At 39.9% G+C, this 20,390-nt stretch overlaps 1 protein-coding gene across 5 annotated transcripts in view; it reads left to right on the top strand.

Annotated features, from left to right (window-relative positions):
* The window catches only part of ZNF462 (zinc finger protein 462), a 161,689-nt gene extending 147,021 nt beyond the window's left edge, over positions 1-14,668 (top strand). For all 5 annotated transcript variants that reach the window (XM_007499632.3, XM_056805309.1, XM_007499630.3 and 2 more), the window contains 3 exons: positions 6,859-6,982; positions 10,234-10,351; positions 11,886-14,668. In XM_007499632.3, the coding sequence (XP_007499694.1) occupies positions 6,859-6,982; positions 10,234-10,351; positions 11,886-12,096 (453 nt within the window). In that variant the 3' untranslated portion in view covers positions 12,097-14,668. The remainder of the gene's footprint in view (positions 1-6,858; positions 6,983-10,233; positions 10,352-11,885) is intronic.
* Positions 14,669-20,390: the final 5,722 nt, after the last annotated feature.

Raw genomic sequence — 20,390 nt, 5'->3', positions numbered from 1 at the left:
TTTTCCTTATTATCTCTTTGGGGTACAAACCCAGCAGTGCTATAGCTGGATCAAAGGGCAGACAGTCTTTTAAAGCCTTTTGGGCATAGTTCCCAATCACAGTTATTTTAAGGAGAAGAAGAAAGCACCAACACCTGGGAGCATCAGGATAGGTGCTTTGCATCATATGGTACTTGGCCCTATATTGGTTATCACTTGTTCCAATGTCTTCACACTCATACACACACACACACACACACACACACACACACACACACACACACACACCACATAAAACAATTGGAAGTTACCACAGAATTCATGATTCCTTCCCTGTCAAAAGTGTTCATCCATATGTAATCCCACAATGCACAGCGCTTCATCCATTCATATTCTTCTGATTACAAAAGAACCTTGTTCAAAGACTGCCTGCTGTACCAGCAGAATGATGTTCTTAGAAATTTACAATTTTCCTGCCGGTGTACATCTTTAGTCATTGACTAAATGCTGATGCAGAAAAAAAATATATATTGTTCTGACAGAGCCTTTAGTCAATTTTTTCCTTCATCTCCACACGCCATCTTGTTGACCAATGAAGCTATTGAGTGAATTTTGTAGAGTCACTTGTGGTATGTGGTGACTTCAAGATGCCAGTTTGGCAGCTTTTTGTCACAATGTAGATGTTACTGGGATTTCATCACAAGAACTCTCTCTAAAGTGCTTAGTGCTTAACAGTGCAGCTTGCAGCATCTTGGTACCAACATACCAGTGGCCAATTTGTGCCAAAGAGATGTTTTAATATCAGGACACTCATTACAAAACTGAGGATAGGTTGAGTTTCCTAAAGATGGAAATTTCATTTCATATTTTGTATTTCATGCATATTTCTCAGAATGCCAGAGGTCTCTGAAGGGGATTATTTAGTCCAGTCTTATCATTTTTCCATAAGAGGAAACCAATGCTCCAAGTCTTTAAATGAGAATTTCTGTGGCTGGGGAGTGGCAAAGCCAAGACTAGAACCCAATCTCTCTGACTCCTGGTACAATACTCTTTTCTCTGCAGCAGGCATTGAAAATTAAGTTCTCATGGGACTTTTGCTCAGAACAACTTGCCAAAAGGAATTCTTCTATGCGCCAGTGGAAGTTTATACCCTATTTAGTTCAGCTATTCCTGTTCATACACACACTAAGCCTTTACACCTTAGTGATAGCTAACTGTAAATACCTCTCAAGCCTAGTAGACTTGACTTCACTGCTAAGGTTGACTTGGTGACTTTGCACAAACACCAGACTAGCAAGGATTTAATTAAATTAAAATTTACCTAGGTTATGAAAATATGCTAATTCAACTTGAATGAGAATCAGAATGATGTCGTGGAAACCACAATTTATTTCAAGTCATTAGATTTAGGTCCAGATTCCAGCCCTGTTAACTGCTTATGTGTCCTTAAATAAGTAAGCCATCTAATCCAGTCTGGTCTTCCTTTTGAGCAAAATGAATGGGTTAATTAAATGAGTTTTAGGACCCATTTATATTGTTATAGATGCTGTGTATATTGTTTTCTTCATCATGCTTATTTTATTCTGTATCAGTTCAGATAGATCTTTTTGCATTTTCCTATATTCATCAAACATCATTTGTTATAGCACAGTAGGATTCCATTACACTTGCTTAGCACAAATTATTTAGTCATTACCGGATTGATGAGCACCCACCTCGTTTCCAATTCTTACCATCACAAAAAATTCTGCTATAAATATTCTGGTATATTTAGGGGCCTTTTTCTTATCAATGTCAAGTTATCTTTCAATAAAAAAGTATACTTTCTTCAACTTTTTCAAGATATTTATTCCATAGGAACAAGAGAAGAGCCACTTTCTAACATTCCTCTAACTCTAAAACTTTGAGATTTTTCTTTTACACTCCTTTGGGCTAAGCCTTTTGAGTAGAAGGGAAAAATACTGTTTTTAATCGTTATAAGCCTAAGGGGGTTTTAGAGAAATTAAGATGAAAACACACAGAGACAATCGTCATCCTCAGTTACCGAGAGACTACTACTATACTGTAGCGTAGAAACATCACCATATAGACAAAAGTCTATTCTTGAGATCAGGGAGAGAACCCACAAGGAAAGAAGGCTTTATAGGTGAGACCCCTTCTTCCTCCTCTTTGCAAGTATTCACAGCCCCAGGAGGCAAAAATGTATCTTGCTTTTGCCATTAAGAGAAATGTCACAATCCCTCAGCATACAGGAATTCTCATGGCCTGATGCTATTGGTCAATTTACAATAAACACATTTTTCTAGTACATAATTTTATTTTGAAGGAACAAAGCCTAGATAGCAACACGTAACTAAAAAAAGAGGAAAAATTCAACCTTTTAGCCCTTCACTTCTCCAAAAAGTTTGCTAGAAGATGAGGTTAAAACTCACCCAATAACTTCTTTTCTCATACACCAAGTGAAAGCTAATAAGCCTTTAACAAAGATTGTTCAGAAGAGCAATGGGCCAGTTTTAGAAATCCTCAGAACAAGGAAGATCATTATTTTTTATACCCACAATCAGTTGACACAATTAAGGTGCACAGTGGATAGAGTTCCAGGCCTAAAGTCAATTGTCGTAATCCTATAAACCAGAGACACAACACTCAAGTCTCAGTCCAAAAATATCTTACAAGAAAAAACCCTGGATTCAAATTCTTTCTCTGGTACTTATTGCTTCTTTGACCTTGGATAAGTCTTTTAATGTTTCTGGGCTTTACTTTCTTCCATAAAATGAAACGGTTCAAATAGGTAGTCTCCAAGGCCACTTCTAGCTTTAGATCTAAGATTTTAGGATTTTTTAAAATTCCAAATCCATTGTTCTATATATCTAACCAAATGGTTCTTCAACTCTTTGGTTTCTAGACTCGTTTATCTGCTTAAAAATTATTGAGGACTCCCTAGAGTGTTTTTGTCTATGTGGGTTATATTTATCCACATTTACTACTTTTGAAATGGACACATTTTAGTATTCTTATGAAAATAGTTTTGACCTTGTAGACTCCCTGAAAGGATTCTCAAGGATCCACAGGTTTCCTGAACCACATTTGGAAAATCATTGTGCTACTTCTTTTTCCTTTTCTCCAGGGCTTATTATTTTCCTAGCTTTTTAATTGCATGGCCATTTGTTTCATCCTCTATCTTGAAAGTTGATTCCCTACTGTCCTCAACCCCCTTTTATTGTCCATTATTTTATTAAAGGGCTGGCCAGTAGGACCAACTGGTTGTTAATCCCTTTCCCTGCCTTTCTTTTGGTGACAGTTTAGCAAAACTTCTTCCCATATGCTGAGAACTTGGAATTATTAACTTTCAGTCCATCTTTACCTGGGTCAGTTGGAATTTTCCCATTTCAAGACTCTCTAGCTTCTGTCTTCTGTGGTTGTATGTGGAGCAGTTCAAGCATGCCATTTTTCCTTATGCTCAATCTTTATACCATCCCTACCAAAGGACAGTGGTATGGTAGAGTGGAATAAGTAGTGGCTCTGAAGGAGGAAGACCAGATCCTATGTCTGAAGGCACTTCCTGGAAGAGGACGACAGTGTTGTGTGTCGTTTATTGGACTATAGCAATTTCTGGTACTTTTATTAACCCAGCACTTCTTTGGCATATGGCTTCTTCCTCCCCTGACTTTGGACTAAGAAGTCTAGAAAGAACACTATAAATTGACACTTATTTAATTCTGTTTAGCCACAAAGTCAAAATGCATTCATACCCATCCTCTGATGCTTATTGTCTCTGCAGCCTTAAACTAATCGCTTCATGGCTCTGGAGCCCAGTTTCTTCATCTTTGAAAGGACGGAGCAGATCTAGATGAGGATTTTTCAAGCCCTACATCTGTGATCTTTTGATGTTAGATATGATCTGTGGGCCAGTCTCTGCATAGAATTCTTGATGTGATACACATCTGGAAAAGTGTGAAAATGCAGTGAATGAATGAGGAAGGTTCATTTTGAAAATCAAATATCAGAACAAATTCAACAAATCTGTTAACATCTTCTTGAAGAGGATTTGTTTTCTCCTACTAGCCCTAATTCCCTGTCTCCCATCCGGCAGTACAAGAGGCCATGGGCAGAGGGAAATAAAGGATGTCCAAACAAGCACATGCTGACAAACCACAGAGCAAGTTCCTTGTTCCTCACCCTTAACCCCATTGGAAGAGTCCCTGTCTTCTGGACCTTGGACCTGTTTGTTGATTTGGAATGAAAGCATTCACTCCATGTCTTCTCCAGGCTAACAGACTGACTCTGGTCTCCTTGAGATAATCTTCCCTTTAGACATTGCTCACTCTCCAGATTGTCCCGGAGGCACCTCCTGTGAATGACTTAGAACTGATTTGACCATGATTAATCCCTGTGGGCTTTGGGGATTTACCCATGGCACTCCCTGCTTCTACTGAATAAGCCCCTTAAGAAAATAGAATGCTCATGAAACAGTGACCGGACTAGGAGCATTTTTAGGCCATACATATCCTGTTTAATTTTAAGTCCCCTGCAGGGAGTTCCTTTAAAAGCTCTTTTGAATGTTTAATTAACTCAGGTCTAGCTATAATCATTCCAGTGTATTGGGTATTTTTGTTCAGTCATTTCCAGTCATGTCCAATATCCCTGTGACTTCATTTGGCGTTTTCTTGGCAAAGATAGTGGTTTGCCATTTCCTTCTCCAGATCATTTTACAGGCAAACAGGTTTAAGTGACTTGTCCATGGTCACATAGTTAAGTCTCTGAGGCTGGATTTGAACTCAGAAAGAGAAGTCTTCCTGACTCCAGTCCAGGCATCCTATCCATGGCACCATCTAGCTGCCCATAATTGTGTAAAATAGTCACAGTAATTATAATGTAGGCTTTCATCTCAAGCTGAAACAGGCACACTCTGAGATAGGGCCCTTAATCCTCAAAGTTGCTAGGATTATGATGAGATATTTGGAATTCCATTTGTATGTCAAATAAAGTTACCCCCATGGATCTAGGAGGGGTCCAGAAGGGAAGGAGTCTAGCTTGGCAGACAGCAACAGGTGAGAAGGGAGCGTAGGACTACTGAGGAAGACACGCAGCCTCTGCTGTGACTCGTGGCTGGGGATTGGGGGGAGCATTCTGGGGGAACCTCCCATCTTTGTGGCTGCTATGGGCATGAATTTAGGCTTCTTAAATGCTCACCTGATCTCATCTAGGTAGTTCTTTTTATATCAGTACTACTTGCCATCTATGTTGTCATCCCATGGAATTTTTTTTTGTCCATATATTCTTTTCCTATTTTTTGGAGACTGTGTCTCCCTATCTCACCTCATCTGGAAGGGCAGTGGCTCCTCACAAGCCTGGCCTCCCTTCTGAGCATACAGGGTCTTTGACCTGGTCCCTGTCTCCCTTGGGCTAATTCCCACCTCCTCAGGCATTCTAGAGGCCTCTCTCCCCAAGGGCCCGCCATATTGGTTTGTGGCAGACTGCATTCTGGACACTGTCAAGCGCAAGATGTCCACTGACTTCAGTCTCCCTGGAAGTAGGGATTATAGGCATTAGCCACCATGCAAAGAGGACTCACCCAAGGATTGTATTTTTCTATAAGTCCTCTCCAAAGGAATTGCTAGATGCCTTCCTCTAATTCTTTTAATATTTCATGGATACTGGTATGGCACTCATTCAACAGTTACCCTTTATTCTCACTACATAGTTAGCCTACCTTCTTTTCCACACACATATATACATATATATGTTTATTATATATAATTTCCAATTACATGTATTTTCTAATTAAAAAAACATATATATCCTTAACTACTTTTAAAATCCATCATAATTGGCAATACCCTGCAACCTGAGAACATTTACCACGTGCTTCCCTTTTTTCTTTAGCCTTCATAACATTTTGATTCTTCTGAAGACATGGTGTTCCATGTGATTCATAGCTGTCTTCTGTCATTGGGAGATTATTCGCATTACAAAGATGGGTTGGTACAGCTAGGAGCATAGAAGTCGAGATCTTTGACATTAATGACTAAGTAATGGTCGTTATCAGTGAATAATTATTTTCCCCTTTGGAAGTTCTCCTTGCTGGTTGGGCCTGTGCTTTAAATGCCACGTTTCAGATAAGCAACTCATGATGATAAACTTAACAACTAAGAACAATTTGATATAGAAAACAATATACTTGATATCTGGAGTAGGATGGTATGGGGAAAAGAACACGGAACCTGGAGTTGGAAAGATTTGGATTGGCTCCACTGTTTACCAGTTATGTGACCTAGAGCAAGCAAATTCACTTTTCTAGGCTTCTATATCTGTAAAGTGGGGCAATCATTCTTGAGCCACCTTTTTCACAGGGTTAATGTTAAGATCAAATAAGATAATATTTGCTGAGAGGCTGCTTTGTAGAGTTGATAGAGTGCTAATTCTGGAATCAGTACAGCTGGGTTCAAACCTTACTTCTAATCATCTCTAGCTGTGACACCATGGACAGAAAGGTCCCTTAACTGAGTGAAACTGAGTCCCAGTTTGTTTCCTCATCTGTAAAATGGGGAAAATGATACCTTCACCAGGTCACAGAGTTGTGAGGTTAAAATGGAATAAAATATGTAAAAGTTTTTTGCAAATTTTAAAGTGCATAAATATCAGCTATTATTTTGTGTCGGCACAAATAGTACATAAATGTGAGTTCTATTATTTTTACCTTTGGGCAGAACCACCCATGAAAGTGGACACTGGGAGAAGGGGAGGAGGTCATTCTCTAGAGTGGTGAATTATATAGTGTAGAATTGACTCAGGTGATACACTTATCACTGGATTTACTTTAAAATCGGTTCATCCAAGGACTCATTCTGACTCTTGGTTGGGCTTTTTTTCTTGAAGGTAAGTCGTAATTTTGAGCTGGTTGGACGAGTCAATTTGGATCAGTTGGAACAAATGAAGGAGAAAATGGAGATGACCAGCAGTGACGAGGAAGAGGACAAGGAAGAGGAAATGAACAGCAAAGGTGAGAACCAAAATCCCTCTCACCTCTTTGCTCCAGCCTCAGGTTGCATAGCTTTCGGAGCCACAATCAAGTTTCCATTTTAACACCCCCCCCCAAAAAAAAGGAGGGGGTGAAGCGCCGATGTAATGTTTGAAAATCACCCTCAGCCAAAAGAACCTATAAAAACAGTCACACATCATGTATGTCTGCATAACCATATTTGTTGGTTGGTCTATATGAAATTTATGGAAACACCAGAATAAATATTTTAATTAAATTATTTAGAATCTTAAAAAAATGGTTCTTATAATAATGATAAAGACTAATTAAGCAGAGACAGGCAGCCTTTTTAGATCAGTTATGTTGAAATAAAATAGAGAATGGCTAAAATATCAGACACAATATGTTTGTATAGCTATGAGTTTGGATATTTGTGGAGTTAGTAGAAGAATTTTTATCCCCAAAATCTCCCAGACCCTGAAAGAAAGCGGATGCCCAGTTTGGGACGCATCAGTCCTCTATTTCATATTTCTGATTTCTCTACCTATTTACATCAGGTTGGGCTGAGGGCCTGACCTTTTCCCTCCTTGTGACAGTAGGTGCTCCTGGTATAGGATTTCTCAGTTATTACTCCTTTATTCTCCACTAACGGTGGGAAGATTAAAGACTGGGTCTTCCTTTTTCCTGGTCTCTCACAAGTCCCTTTCAGAACCAAAAAGCTCCCTCTCTTTCTTCATAGCATTCTCAGAGCAGTTTCTGGTTTTCAAATCAGAAGCCCAGTGTGGTCATAAAATCCATAACAAAGAGGAATTGATACAAAATGGAGTGTTTTACTTTACTCCTTCTTCCTCACACCGCTCCCAAAAGGGTGCTTTTTTTTTTCTCCTGTATTTCAGGGGGAATTTTTTTTTTTTAACAGAAGCATAGTTTAAACAAGAGAATTTAAAATGTTTAACCTTCTTTAGCAGAAGTAGAAATTCCTTCTTCTCAAGGAAAGAGGGTCGTGACATCAGAGGTGTGTGTGCTTGTGTTTTTTTTCTTCATTCCATTTTACATGTATTCTTTCCTTCATGGTGAACTCTTCCCATCTGTGAGGCGTGACTAGAGTTCTCTGTCTTATTATGCATGCTTTTGACAGTGGCTACAAAGGGGCCCTTTCACTTCAGGATGTTGTATGCCCTGCTGTTTCTCTTCAGGCAATAAATTATTCCTCATTGGATGTTATGACTTTTTAATCTCCCCAACCAAACCTCATCTTCATTTCGAGGTTAAAAGTATAGTGGAGGGAGCAGCCCTTTCCAGCCCTCCATGCTCCTCCTAGCCCTCCCCAAAGGGTTAGAAGGCAGAGGGGGAAACATGGCGGGTGGAGGTGGTGGTGGAGGGCATTGAGCGGATTTTTCTTTCTCTTGTTTCTTCTCTCTTCTCCTCAGTAGCATTATGGCATACATCCAGCTCAATGTGACTGGAATGAGCTTAATGGTCTCCGATGGCTTCTCTCTGAAGAGTGTGGAGTCCACATTCATGAACCTTAACCACACAGAAAGAAAAAGTCTTGGGGTGGGGAGGAATGTATTCTTCCGTCAAAGGGTGGAGGATTTACATGAGTAACTTCCAGTAATGTTAATGGGAATTACAAGCGTAAATCTTCCCTTCCCCCACACTGCTCCATGAAAGGAGAATAGCCACTATTGTCTGAATGTCCTTTGAACAGACCCAGAATCAATTTTCCACTATCTAGGTGCATTCTTGCCAAGGAGAAGGGCTAACACAGAGGAGCCTCCAAAACTTCATCTATTTATTTATTTGCTAGCAGCAAGTCCTCCGTGGACAGAATCGAGTCAGGGACAACCAGAGCCTGTCGGTGGGTGTTAATGAGGGCTTCCTACCCTTCTTGTAGGATTAAACTCAGCTCAGGGTATTGGAAGAAAAGTAAACTGGTTTCACGTTTCATAAAGGGAGAGGAAAAGTGTGAGTGGAGCCCTCCCCTCCTTTGCAATTTAGACCTTTAATGATGCATACCCGGTTATTAAGAGGCATCGTGCATTTGTCTCCATGTGATATATAGATCCCATCCAGACCCAAGGAGAGAGGGAGCAAGAAAGGGAGCCTGTAGACAAACTACAGTTCCCAGCTGCCAAAGCTTGATCTTAGGGTGGATTTTTTTTTTTTAAGTGAAGAAACCAGGCATGAAGAGATCAAAATTAAACCAAGCAGAATCCCTTCTCCACCCCCACCCCCCAACCCCTTTCATTATGTAGTTTGGGAGGAGTCAGGAAGGCATTCTGTTGATTTCTTGCCCAAATAATCCCTGCTAAGGAATTAATGCTCAGAGCAGATGGTGCTGTCTCATTTCCAATGAAAAGAATCAAGCGAGATAGTCTGTGCAATTATTTTTAATGGCTTGTGTGGTGATCTTCTTAATTTGTGAGAAAATGTTTCATCTTTTGTTGAAACTGGCCCCATTCACATAGCTTTTTTTGTGCTAAAGATTAAGGAAGCTGAGAAACACCTATCCAGTTCATGTCGTTGTGCAAATTTTATCAGATGGCATTCAGTGCAGGAGACATCTTTCTGTACCATCTTGTGTACGCGGGCACAGAGTGATCAGATATGTGGAGACGGTCTCTCCTGCGCTGCCTTCGCTTTGCACGGTGACTGGAAAGCAGAATAAGCCCGGCTGTTTGCGAGAGACAGGAAGACTTTGGCCCTGTTTGGTAGGGAGTGATAAACGGATGGGGAGGCCCCAGATCCGACAGGGACCTCACGGTACTTTCCCGTGTGAGCAAACGCGTTTGGGGTTGTGTATCCATTATTCATTTGGTCCAGCGTTTCTCCAAAGCCCGGTCTCCCTCGAGCTCCTACAGAGCCTCCAGAAAGTCCTACAAAGACCTCGTGATAGAAGTAAAAGCATCAGAGGGAGTCCCCGTCCTCGAGGGGGACCATTTATTCAGGTCCTATCATAGAGCTTCAGAAAAGCCTTCCTAGAACGCTCAAAAACAGGCACCGCCTTAGCCACAGTCCAAGATGGTTGTGGATCATCATTCGGGGATGACCTCAGTTCTCCTTTCGAGGATCATTCTTGAGTCAGCCACAGGAAAACATTCTTTCCTAGATAAAAGTTGGATGAAATGTCAGAAAAAGCCACCCAAGATGGTTCTTTAAAAAATAGATTTATCAATGAGTCTTTCTGGTGATCTGTGAATCTGATTTTCCTCTCTGGTCTTTTAAAGGATTAATCCCATCCCCTCCTCTCCTTCTCTTTTCTCTTTCAGATCTCATGAGGTTTTCTGATGGCAGGGTTTGTTCTGAAAAGCGATTTCCATGCGAATTCTGCGGACGGGCATTTGCACAGGGCTCCGAGTGGGAGAGGCACGTGCTGAGACACGGCATGTAAGTTCCTCCCCAAAGAATTCCGTTATCTCACATGAAGGTGGGGGTGGTGTTTGGGAAGTTTTGGGGTGTTCCCATAGACCCCTTTAGAAAAAAAAAATGAAAGACGCAGTCCCGTCTGTAAAATGTCTGCCGCGCACATTTTCTTGGTATCATCCATTAGCACCTGTGAATGCTTTTGTTTTATTTTGCTTTCTGTTGGTTTTTAATAGGGTCATTCTAGCCACTAGCCACACGAGGTACCCTTTTTCTAAATGACCAATTCCCATCGCTTTTATATATAGAAGTGTAGCGCTTTATCTGGCCAATGTCAATGCAGCTTTCACTAGCGTGACATTCTCTAATAGAGCGCTGGACTGGGAGTCAGAAGATTTGGCTTCTGTTCCTGGCTCTGCGACTGACTCTTTCATTGAGTGACCTTGAACAAGTCATTCATCTCTTTGTGCCTTAAATGTCCTGCCTCTGGGGATAGTGCCAGCTTCCTCCGCCGGCCTCCCAGGTAGGTGGGATCATATCTATAAAGTACTTAGAGATCATCCTTGGAAATAAAGTCATCACTAAGACAATACGATCTTCATCAGTATAGGATGCAGATTTAATAACCCAATATCCAATGATCAGGATCATGGTGAGGGACGTCCAGTGCTCTGGGTGTCCCCAGAGACTTTTGGTGGATGTAAAGGAGTGTTAAATATCCTTCTTGTATAATTAAACTTAGCCCAGGGAATCCCCATTGACTCATTTTGTTGGAATCCCAAATTGGAAGGATCCAATACCACCATCATTCTTGGATGTTGGCTCTTCTCTTAAGACTTTTGTTTAATCTTTGTTTCCCCATCACTTGTAATGAAATTAATCCTTATTGATTATCCTAGTCTCAGTGGATGTGTCTAATCCCAGAAAACTTGGGTTATGTTTGTGGGGTTTAAGATTAGGATGACCCTTTGCCAGAAAAATTGGGGTGTGTTTGTTGGGTCTAAGATTAGGATGACCCTTGCCAGAAAACTTGGGTTATGTTTGTTGGGTTTAAGATTAGGATGACCCTTGCCAAAAAACTTGGGGTGTGTTTATTGGGTCTAAGGATAGGATGACCCTTCCCAGAAAACCCTGGTTTGTGTTTGTTGGGTTTAAGATTAGGATGACCCTTGCCAGAAAACTTGGGGTGTTTGTTGGGTTTAAGATTAGGATGACCCTTGCCAGAAAACCCTGGTTTGTGTTTGTTGGGTTTAAGATTAGGATGACCCTTGCCATTGGCATTTACGATCAAGTAATGGAGGCAACATTGTGCAAATATCAAATTGTGTCAGAGGCACACAAGGAAACCATTAAAAGATCTGAAAATGTATGGCTTAAGCCATTAATGCATAGAAAGAAAATGCCAGCTATGGAGAGGGCCAGTTGCATGCTCCCAGCAACAGATAAGAGGAAAACCAATGGTGCTTTTGTGATGGAGGGGAAAGAGAAGTGATGTGTTTCTTTCTGACTGGGGAGAAAAGATGTTCCGTTCACTCTCTCGCATCTGTATTTCTTGTAGGTCTCTAAATGACAACAAGCAAGTGAGCAGAGAGGATGACCATCCAAAGGAGAATTTGGAGGAAGACTCAAAGATAACATTAACGGAAGAGAGAGAAGTTGACGAGGAGGAGGTGGAGGTAGACTTTTCCCTGAAGGACGAAACGGTGGCAGTGTGTGTGGTAGCTGCTGACAAATCTCTCCTGGAGAATGCAGAGGCCAAAAACGAATAAGCATTTGGTGTGATTCTTAATCAAACCCTACTTGAACATCGATGAAGGGGTGGGAGGGCGGGATTGGGGTGGGAAGGGAGGGTGAAGGAGAAGACAGAAACAAAGCTGCTTTTTAGGACTGAACGATCTATTTTCAAAGCACTGGTACCTGTGTGAGTGAGTGTGTATATTAAAGTTATTTAAAATGGTGGAATAAGTGACTCCATTACATCACTGCATCCTTTCTTCCGGACCTCACTATGGAAAGTACATTCATTTCAGAATGTGGAAGCAACTCCCACATAATACAATGTGATTTGTGGTGGAGTCTTGGACGGTTAATGGAAAAGGGGGAGCTTCGTGAGAGTGGAAGAAGACGTCTCGTAGGGGGGACAACTTTTTGACGCACGACTTTTGGTGCGTTTTTCTAGTTTTAATACAGTAAGCTTTTTCCAGACTTAACTGCAGCCGCTTTGAGGAAGAAAAAAAAAACTGCTTTGCTTAAAACAGTCACCTGTTTCCTAGTACCTCAAAATTAACCAAGGGAATTCTCTGCATTTGTCAGTACTACCTGTCATTGTTGTGGTTAAATGTAGAGAGAACTGCTGGGCAAGATGGTGAATGGGGAAAAAAAAAGTTTTAAAGAAAGGAAAACAAATTGTGCTTAAAATCCCAGTGTGGGTTTTATTTCTTAAAATACTGTGATTTTTTAATTATTTTAGTAAAAAACAAAACAAAAAAAGAAACAGACTTTAATTACTAGATAACTGTTTGTGAGTTGTCATCCTTTATTCCAGGTAAGCTGTTCGTTAGTGTTGAACCATAATTTAGGATTTGATAGATCCGCGTGAGCTAATTTTAAGGGGATTGTGCCGTTTTGTTTGCCACATGTTACTTTTCTATCGACCTGCGGTGTTACAAATACAGCACAATTCAGTTTTTCATGTAAAATGTTTTGAATTTTTTTCGTTGTTTTTTTATTGGGGGGGTGGCAAGGGAGATTTAGTTCTTGTGAATAGGAATGTTTTGATTCTCAACATGGAAATAACAAAGAAGTTAACTTGTTTTTCTTAATTTAACTAAAGAACCAAACTTAGGGCACAGCTATGCAGCTTGTGGGCCAGACAAGGAGGTCCTCGTCACCGTTCTTCTGTTGCTTGTCGAATTAACATATTATCAGTCTCACACAAATAGTTTCTGTTAAGATTGGCTGGTTTTTCATGTGTGGTCTTCAAACTTTTTGTTCCTTTTTTTTTAATCTTCAAGTTTGTTTTTGGTGGGCAAAAGGATGTGTTTTGAATCACATCCCTAAGGCTAGAGAGGATGAGAAATATGTCTGTCCTACCAGGAGCCTGGAGAACTGCTTGTTAATGGATCTATAGAAGAGCTGCTATGTTTCCCCCTTGTTAGTGGTCACAGGAGGGGAGCAGCCTTGGCTGAATCTGAGTCTACACATATGGTATGTTCTGATTGTGAACAAAGGGTTTCGTTCCAAAAAAAAAAAAAGTAGAAAGAACTTTTATTGAAACCTAGTTTTTAGATGTGTGTGAGTGGGCGCCGTGCGAGTGCCCGTGTGCACACTGGTGTGTATGAGTGTGCGTGTGTGTATGTGTGTGTGTGTGTGTGTGTGTGTGTGTCTTTTTGTTTTCCTGTTTGTTTTTGTTTTTTTACTGGGAGGGTCTGGGGGAGGGAGGGAGGGCAGAAAGGGGAGGGGATTTGCTGAGAAGACAGTGGTCCCACACAGCTTCAAATAAAATCCATGGAAAGATGTTGCATTTGTGGAATAGGTGCTTACTTGAAAAGCATGGTTTTTATTTTTATTTTTTCCCTTTTCCTTTATTGCTGTTATAAGGTTTTTATTTGCAGGGTGTTTATTTTATTTTGGGGGAGGGTGAAGGGAGGGAGAGCATCTTGTGGAAACCAGAAAGGGGGCGGGTGTGAACTATCTAGACAAATACTCATTTTGTGTCCATATTTGTTTTAAATTGGCCTCATTTCAAATGTATTTAAACAGTTCCATACCTGGATTGGGTGTTTGTAATGGTTACCAAAAAACAAAAACAAAAAAAAAAAGAAGAAGAAGAAAAAAGAAAAAAAAAGAAAATGATTGTGACATGCTTTTATCACTACTTTATTTTTCAAATAACATGTAAATATTGTAATCCATTGGATTTTGTTTTGCTAACCTGTTAATAAAAAATATGGGACCATTATCCTTTTAACAAGGCTAGAATGTCATTTCTTTCTTTATTCAAAATGTATTCCTGTTATATTGTGGCCACACATTTTGGATGCATTATTACAATTCTGTTGACTGTAATGACCTAGAATTGACACCATTTTTTTTCATTGTTTAATTTATACAGAGGACATTTTTTTCCAGAGCTTGAGAGAAGGAAATAAATAGCAAAATGATGACCCCTTGGTTCCAGCCAGTCAGTATTTCCTGACACTTAATTAGTGATAGGGAGATCCTGAGTCCCTGAAGCAAAGGGTTAAAAAAAATTAAAAGCAAGTAGGTTATTCAAGTTGTTGGCAACGTACATTTTGTAATGAAAAGTGAAAAATTAATAAAGAATTTTTTTCAAGTGTGTCTATGTGCATCTATTGTAACTCATTTGATAAACAGCAAAGGATACCAAAATTCAAAGTAAATGAACACAATACTGCCTTTGAAAGCACAGAGATAATGCAATTCTACAGGAATTGGCCTACTCTCTGCAGTGAACTGTGACTGGTGCAGGGGGGATTCAGAGTTCAAATGACCTCTCACTTCAAGGGGCTTATCATCTAACTGGTGAAATCACAGGGGATATTCTGATATGTACCAGAGAGTTGGATTTGACTTCATGTGAAATGTCAAAATAAAATTAGGATGAAATGCAAGCTGTGATTTGATTTTTCAATGTAAACAATGTTCCTGCTGTGGAAATCAGTCAACAAATAACATGAAGAAGTTTGTGGAGACACTTCTCAGTCAATAAAGTGCTTCTAAGTGCTCTGGGAAGTTTCAGTGGAGAAGGCAGAGAACCAGGGATAAAACTTTATCTAAGAAACATTTTTTGGGGGGAGAACAAGGGGGCAGAACAGCTTCCCCCCCCCCAAACACAAGGATATACTGAGTCATAAGCCTTAAGACACATAGCCTTGTACACCTATGGAAAAATTGACCCATGAAATTATATCAAAGAGGAATTAGCCATGTACATTTTTGCTTTTGTGGTTTTATTTTGAACCATTCTGATCAAAATCAGCAAAGGAAATCCACACTAGCCTGGAACCTAAAGAAATTCCAAGTAAAATTAAAAAATAATTCCTAGCATTGATTTTACACTTTTGGGCTTTTCCCTGAGGGAAAAAAAAGTACAAAGTGCATTTCCAGGTCCAAGACTTGGATGGAGTCAACTAATGCTTAGACTTGAAGTCAGGAAGACTTCAGTTCAAGTCCTGTTTTAGAGACATACTAGCCTCATGACCCTACGTAAGTCAATAAACCTCACTCAGTCTTAGCTTCCTCATCTATAAAATGAGAATAACATGAACATCTATTTCACTGGATTGTAAAAACCAAACGATGTGTGTCTATATGCCTATATGTGTGTGAAGCACTTTTTAAAACAAGTGTGATATGAATTTTAGTTATTATTTGAGGCTCGGCTTTGACTTAACTTCTCTTATTTTCCCATTTATTAAATAGGGTTGGGGATGGGAGGGTAATGATATGGAATAGACACGAAGAACTGTTAATATCACGGATGCACTGTTTAGGTACAATGGATAATTTCATCAAGCCAAATGGTTAATTCTGCTACCTCTTGCCTGGCTTTCCATGAACTCTCAAACTTTAGATTATCTGTGGTCTGTGGGGCTTTTCAGGTAGACGGTGTCTCAAGGAGGACAACCAGAGTGATGGAAGATCTTGAGTCCGGGACATATGAGGATTGGTTGACGGAACTGGGCACGTTTAGCCTGAAGGCGAGAAGATGCAGTAGGGACGTGATAGCTGTCTTTAAATACGTGGAAAACTGTCAAGTGGAAGGAATAGAATTTTTTAGTTTGGCCCCCAGAAAACAGAATTGGGAACAATAGGGGGAAAAGAAAAATTAGCTCTGCAATAAGGAAAAATGTCCTCCTGCCTCTCTTCCAAAGTAGAATGAACCGTCTGCCTCAGCCTGGTGGATTCCCCATCCCTGGAGGTCTTCAAGAAGAGACCCAGTGACCATTTGTCAAGTGGCAGTGGGAATTCTTTTTTGGGTTTGAGTTACCCTGCCAAGGACCCTTCCAACTCTGAAATTCTGATTCTAGTGAACTTCATTTTAGGCAAATGTATTCTCAACAATCTGTGTTCATTTCTATTTTCCTCTTGTGTTTTATGCAGCGGAAATGGAAATGTATTGGTAACTGATGGCACAGATGGAGATTTTCCCTCAGCAACTCCAGAAGAGTTGAAAGGAGCCTTGCTATTTGGAGAACTCAAGGCTGGGCGTTTCTGTACAGAGCTATATGTCTTATAGCACCAACACCACCATGGCAGAGGCTGCTTTTACATATCCATTTCAACTTCCTGTTTTCGGGGCCTTGAACTAGATCTTTATGATGACAACTCTGGATACATATGGCCTTCGGTTGGAAATGAATTTTTCTTCAAAGGCATTAGAGCCTTCTAGCTGATTCAGCCATTCTTGAAACTTAGGAAAACAATATAAAATAAGAGTTCCCTAAAGGACTCCTTGAAAATAGAGATCATGAGAGCTGAACGAAATCCTGACAAATCTGACCGCCTCATTTTACAAAGAATGAAATTAAGACTAGGTGGCTAAGTGATTTCTCCAAGGTCACATAGTCAAGTGGGCAAGGCGAACTTGAACCCCAAGTCTTTGGATTTCCTAATTCAATCATTTTTCCACTATGCCTCTTCAAGCACACATTTTTGCAATTCTTCAGAGGCTCTTCAGTTAAATTATATTGTCATTCCCAACAGTTTATAGAATCATAGAATGGCAGCCCTAGCAAGGAATTCTGATATAGTCTAGTCTATCCCTCTTATTTTGATAGATGTAATAACAGCTGCCATTCAAATAGTGCTTTAATGCCAGCTATTATTGCATATTTTTAAGATTTATTTTAATATTAAATAATATTTAAGATTTGCAAGTCATTTTACATAGATTACTTTGGTCCTCACAAGAAAGGAAAGGAAGATGGACTTGCTAAGGGCCTACTATGTGCCACATACTGTACTAAGCTTATTACAATTATTATCTCATTGCTCACAACAACCCTGAAGGCTATGTGCTTTAATTATCCCCATTTTACAGTTGAGGAAACGGAGGCACACTGAGATTAAATGAGTTGCCCAGGATCACACAGCTAGTCAACATCTGCAGCCAGATTTTCACACAGGTCTTGCTGACTCCAGCCTCTGCTCTATCTATTCACCATCTGTCTGCCTCTAGATAAAGAAAATGAACAGTAGAAAAGGGAAATATTTTGTCTCCATTAATTTTTTTCTTTCCGCTCCCCCATTTAACTCCTACTCTAGTTTTCTTTCATGCCCAGCATTGTTCCTATAAGCCACTAGATTGTAAGCTCCATGAGAGCAAGAGCTCTCTGATTTTTTATATCCCCAGTGCCTACCAGAATGCTCGGCACGCCTAAGGTTTGGTTTGGTTTTTTTCAATAAATATACGTCGAATCATCTTTATCACCTGGTATTTATAAAATATTTGCACAAAGGCAGTAGCTCTTAAATCCCTATTTTCCTGTCTTCCCACTAACAAGCAAAAAGGGAAGTGTTTCGTGTCGGAGGAGGCTTTGCTTTGAATCATCCTGATTTGTTTCTTTAAATGATAACACTTAACATCTGAGCAAACGTAGGCTCCTTTTCTCATTGCGGAATTCACTTCTCGTGAACAGTCTGGCTAGTGGAATCACGGGAACAGCCAGCCACCCTCAGTTCAGCCATTACTGCTTCCGCAGACTGTAACTTCAAGTGTGGTGGGAACCACAAGGAGAGAGAAGCTGCTGTAATAGAAAACTAATGAGGGGGAAGAGGTAAATCAACTCCAAGTGGGGTGTATTTAGTATTGCATCTTTTCCATCTCATTTCACCTTAAGTGACACATGCAGATGTAATTTCAAGCTTCCATCTTTCTTGAGTCAAGTTGGGGAAATTTACTGACTTTTCTTCTGTTCCAATTCCACCTTCAACTAATGTGAGGGGCCGGTTGCCCTAGCCCCTTTTACCCAACAATTCCAATTCAATCAGCTGCTGTTCCTCATCACAGAATAAAGAGATGTGGAGCTGGAGGGGGGCCTTAATTATACTAGGGTCATCGATTTAAAGCTAGAAGGGAAATTAGAGAGGAACTCATCCAACTATTTTACAAATGAGGAAAATGAGGAACAGAGAGATTAAATGGCTTGTCTGGGGTCACAGAGAGGAAATGTCAGAGTTTGATTTTACCTCAATTCCTTGGGCTTTCCATGGAATGAATACTTTGTTGAACTGCTGAGCTTTTCACCTAGTCTACCCACCTCATTGTATAGATGAGTAAATTGAGGTTCAGGTTGTGGAAGTGACTTGCACAAAGGCACACTCAGGTAGTTAGTAATAGCCAGGATTTAAATGTAGGAACGATGGCCTGAAATTCTTTCTCTCGTGGTAACTTTGCTTTTTTTTTTTTTAAATTTTATTTTATTAGTCAATTTAGAACATTTTTCCTTGGTTTCAAGAATCATATTCTTTCCCTCCCCTCCCATCACCCCTTCCCATGGCCAACGCACATTACCACTCTTGTGGTAACTTTGGACTTATTTTAGTCCAAAATTTTATAGACATGATCAGATTGGTCTCCTTCTGTATTAAATAGGGCCACCCAATAACGGATATTTTTTTCATAATTAAGAAGAAACTGTTCCTACTCATTATTTTACAAAGGAAATTTTTTTGAATAAAGTGGGGAAAACAATAATAATCAGAAGAAATGGAGAGGATGTAAATTATACTGAGAGATACTGTGAATACTGCTTGCTTTTAGGGTTAAGAGAACAGTAGGGTTACGGGTTATCAAGAGAGGTGGTGGAATTTATTTATCTGGAGACCAGTGGGAGACAGATAAGCAGGTCTGATTAGGTAGGTGCACATCCTGGCCCAAGTGACCTCTTAAGTTTTTCCTAGCTCTATCAATAGCCAAATGCTAGCACTATTGGAATTCTTTCCTGGGGGGCTCACTTTTAAGTCATCAGGGTACCCTCTGCTTCAGAGCTGCTTTCCTTTTGTTGTTCAATCCTTTTTCTGTTGTTTCTGACTCTTAATGACCCCTTTTGGGGTTTTCTTGGCAAAGATACTGGAGTGGTTTACCATCTCCTACTCCAGCTCACTTTACAAATAAGAAAACTGAAGTAAACAGGATTAAGTGACTTGCCCAGGGCCATAAAGCTAGTAAGTGTCTGAGGTCAGATTTGAAATCAGGTCTTCCTAATTCTAAGCCCAGTACTCAATGCTCTATGCCACTTAACTGCTTCCATTTACTATTGATCAATCCACAAATATTTACTGAGCACCTACTATAATTTGTTCCTAACTGCTCTAAATGTCTTCACAGTCCCAGACATCTGGAAGCCACTACTATGTCTCAGGAGAAACAAGGAGAAAGGGGAAGTAAGTGAGTGCATCTTTTAATAAGCTACCTTGAAACAAGACACTGGAGAAAATTTTTTCAGCAAGTTTCTCAAAGATCTCATTTCTCAAATGTATAAAGAAATGAGTCAAATGTATAAGAATAAAAGTCATTCCCCAACTGATAGATGGTCAAAGGATATGAACAGGCAATTGTCAGAAGAAGGAATCAAAGTTACCTATAGTCATGTGAAAAAATGCCCTAAATCACTATTGATTAGAGAAATACTGTTAAAATGACTCTGAGGTACTATCTCATACTTATCAAACTGGCTAGTATATATAAGAAAAAAGGGAAATGACAAATGTTAGAGGATATATGAGAAAATTGGGACGCTAATGCATTGTTGGTGGAGTTGTAAACTGATCAAGCCTATTCAGGAGAGCAATTTGGAACTATGCCCAAAGGGCTATAAAACTATGTTTACCCCTTGACAAAGTAATAGGGGTACTACTATGTCTCTATTCCAAAGAGATCAAAGAAAAAAGAAAAGAACCTATGTAAACAAAAAATATTTATAGCTGCTCTTTTTGTGATGGCAAAGAATTGGAAACTGAGGGGATGTCTATCAATTGGGGAATGGCTGAAAAATTTGTGGTATATGATTGTGATGGAATGCCATTGTGCTATAAG

This window comes from Monodelphis domestica, chromosome 7 (assembly GCF_027887165.1).
Source record: "Monodelphis domestica isolate mMonDom1 chromosome 7, mMonDom1.pri, whole genome shotgun sequence".
NCBI classification, from domain to species: Eukaryota; Metazoa; Chordata; class Mammalia; order Didelphimorphia; family Didelphidae; genus Monodelphis; species Monodelphis domestica.
Note: the sequence above shows the minus strand (reverse complement) of the source record. Positions and strands in the feature narration are given on the sequence as shown.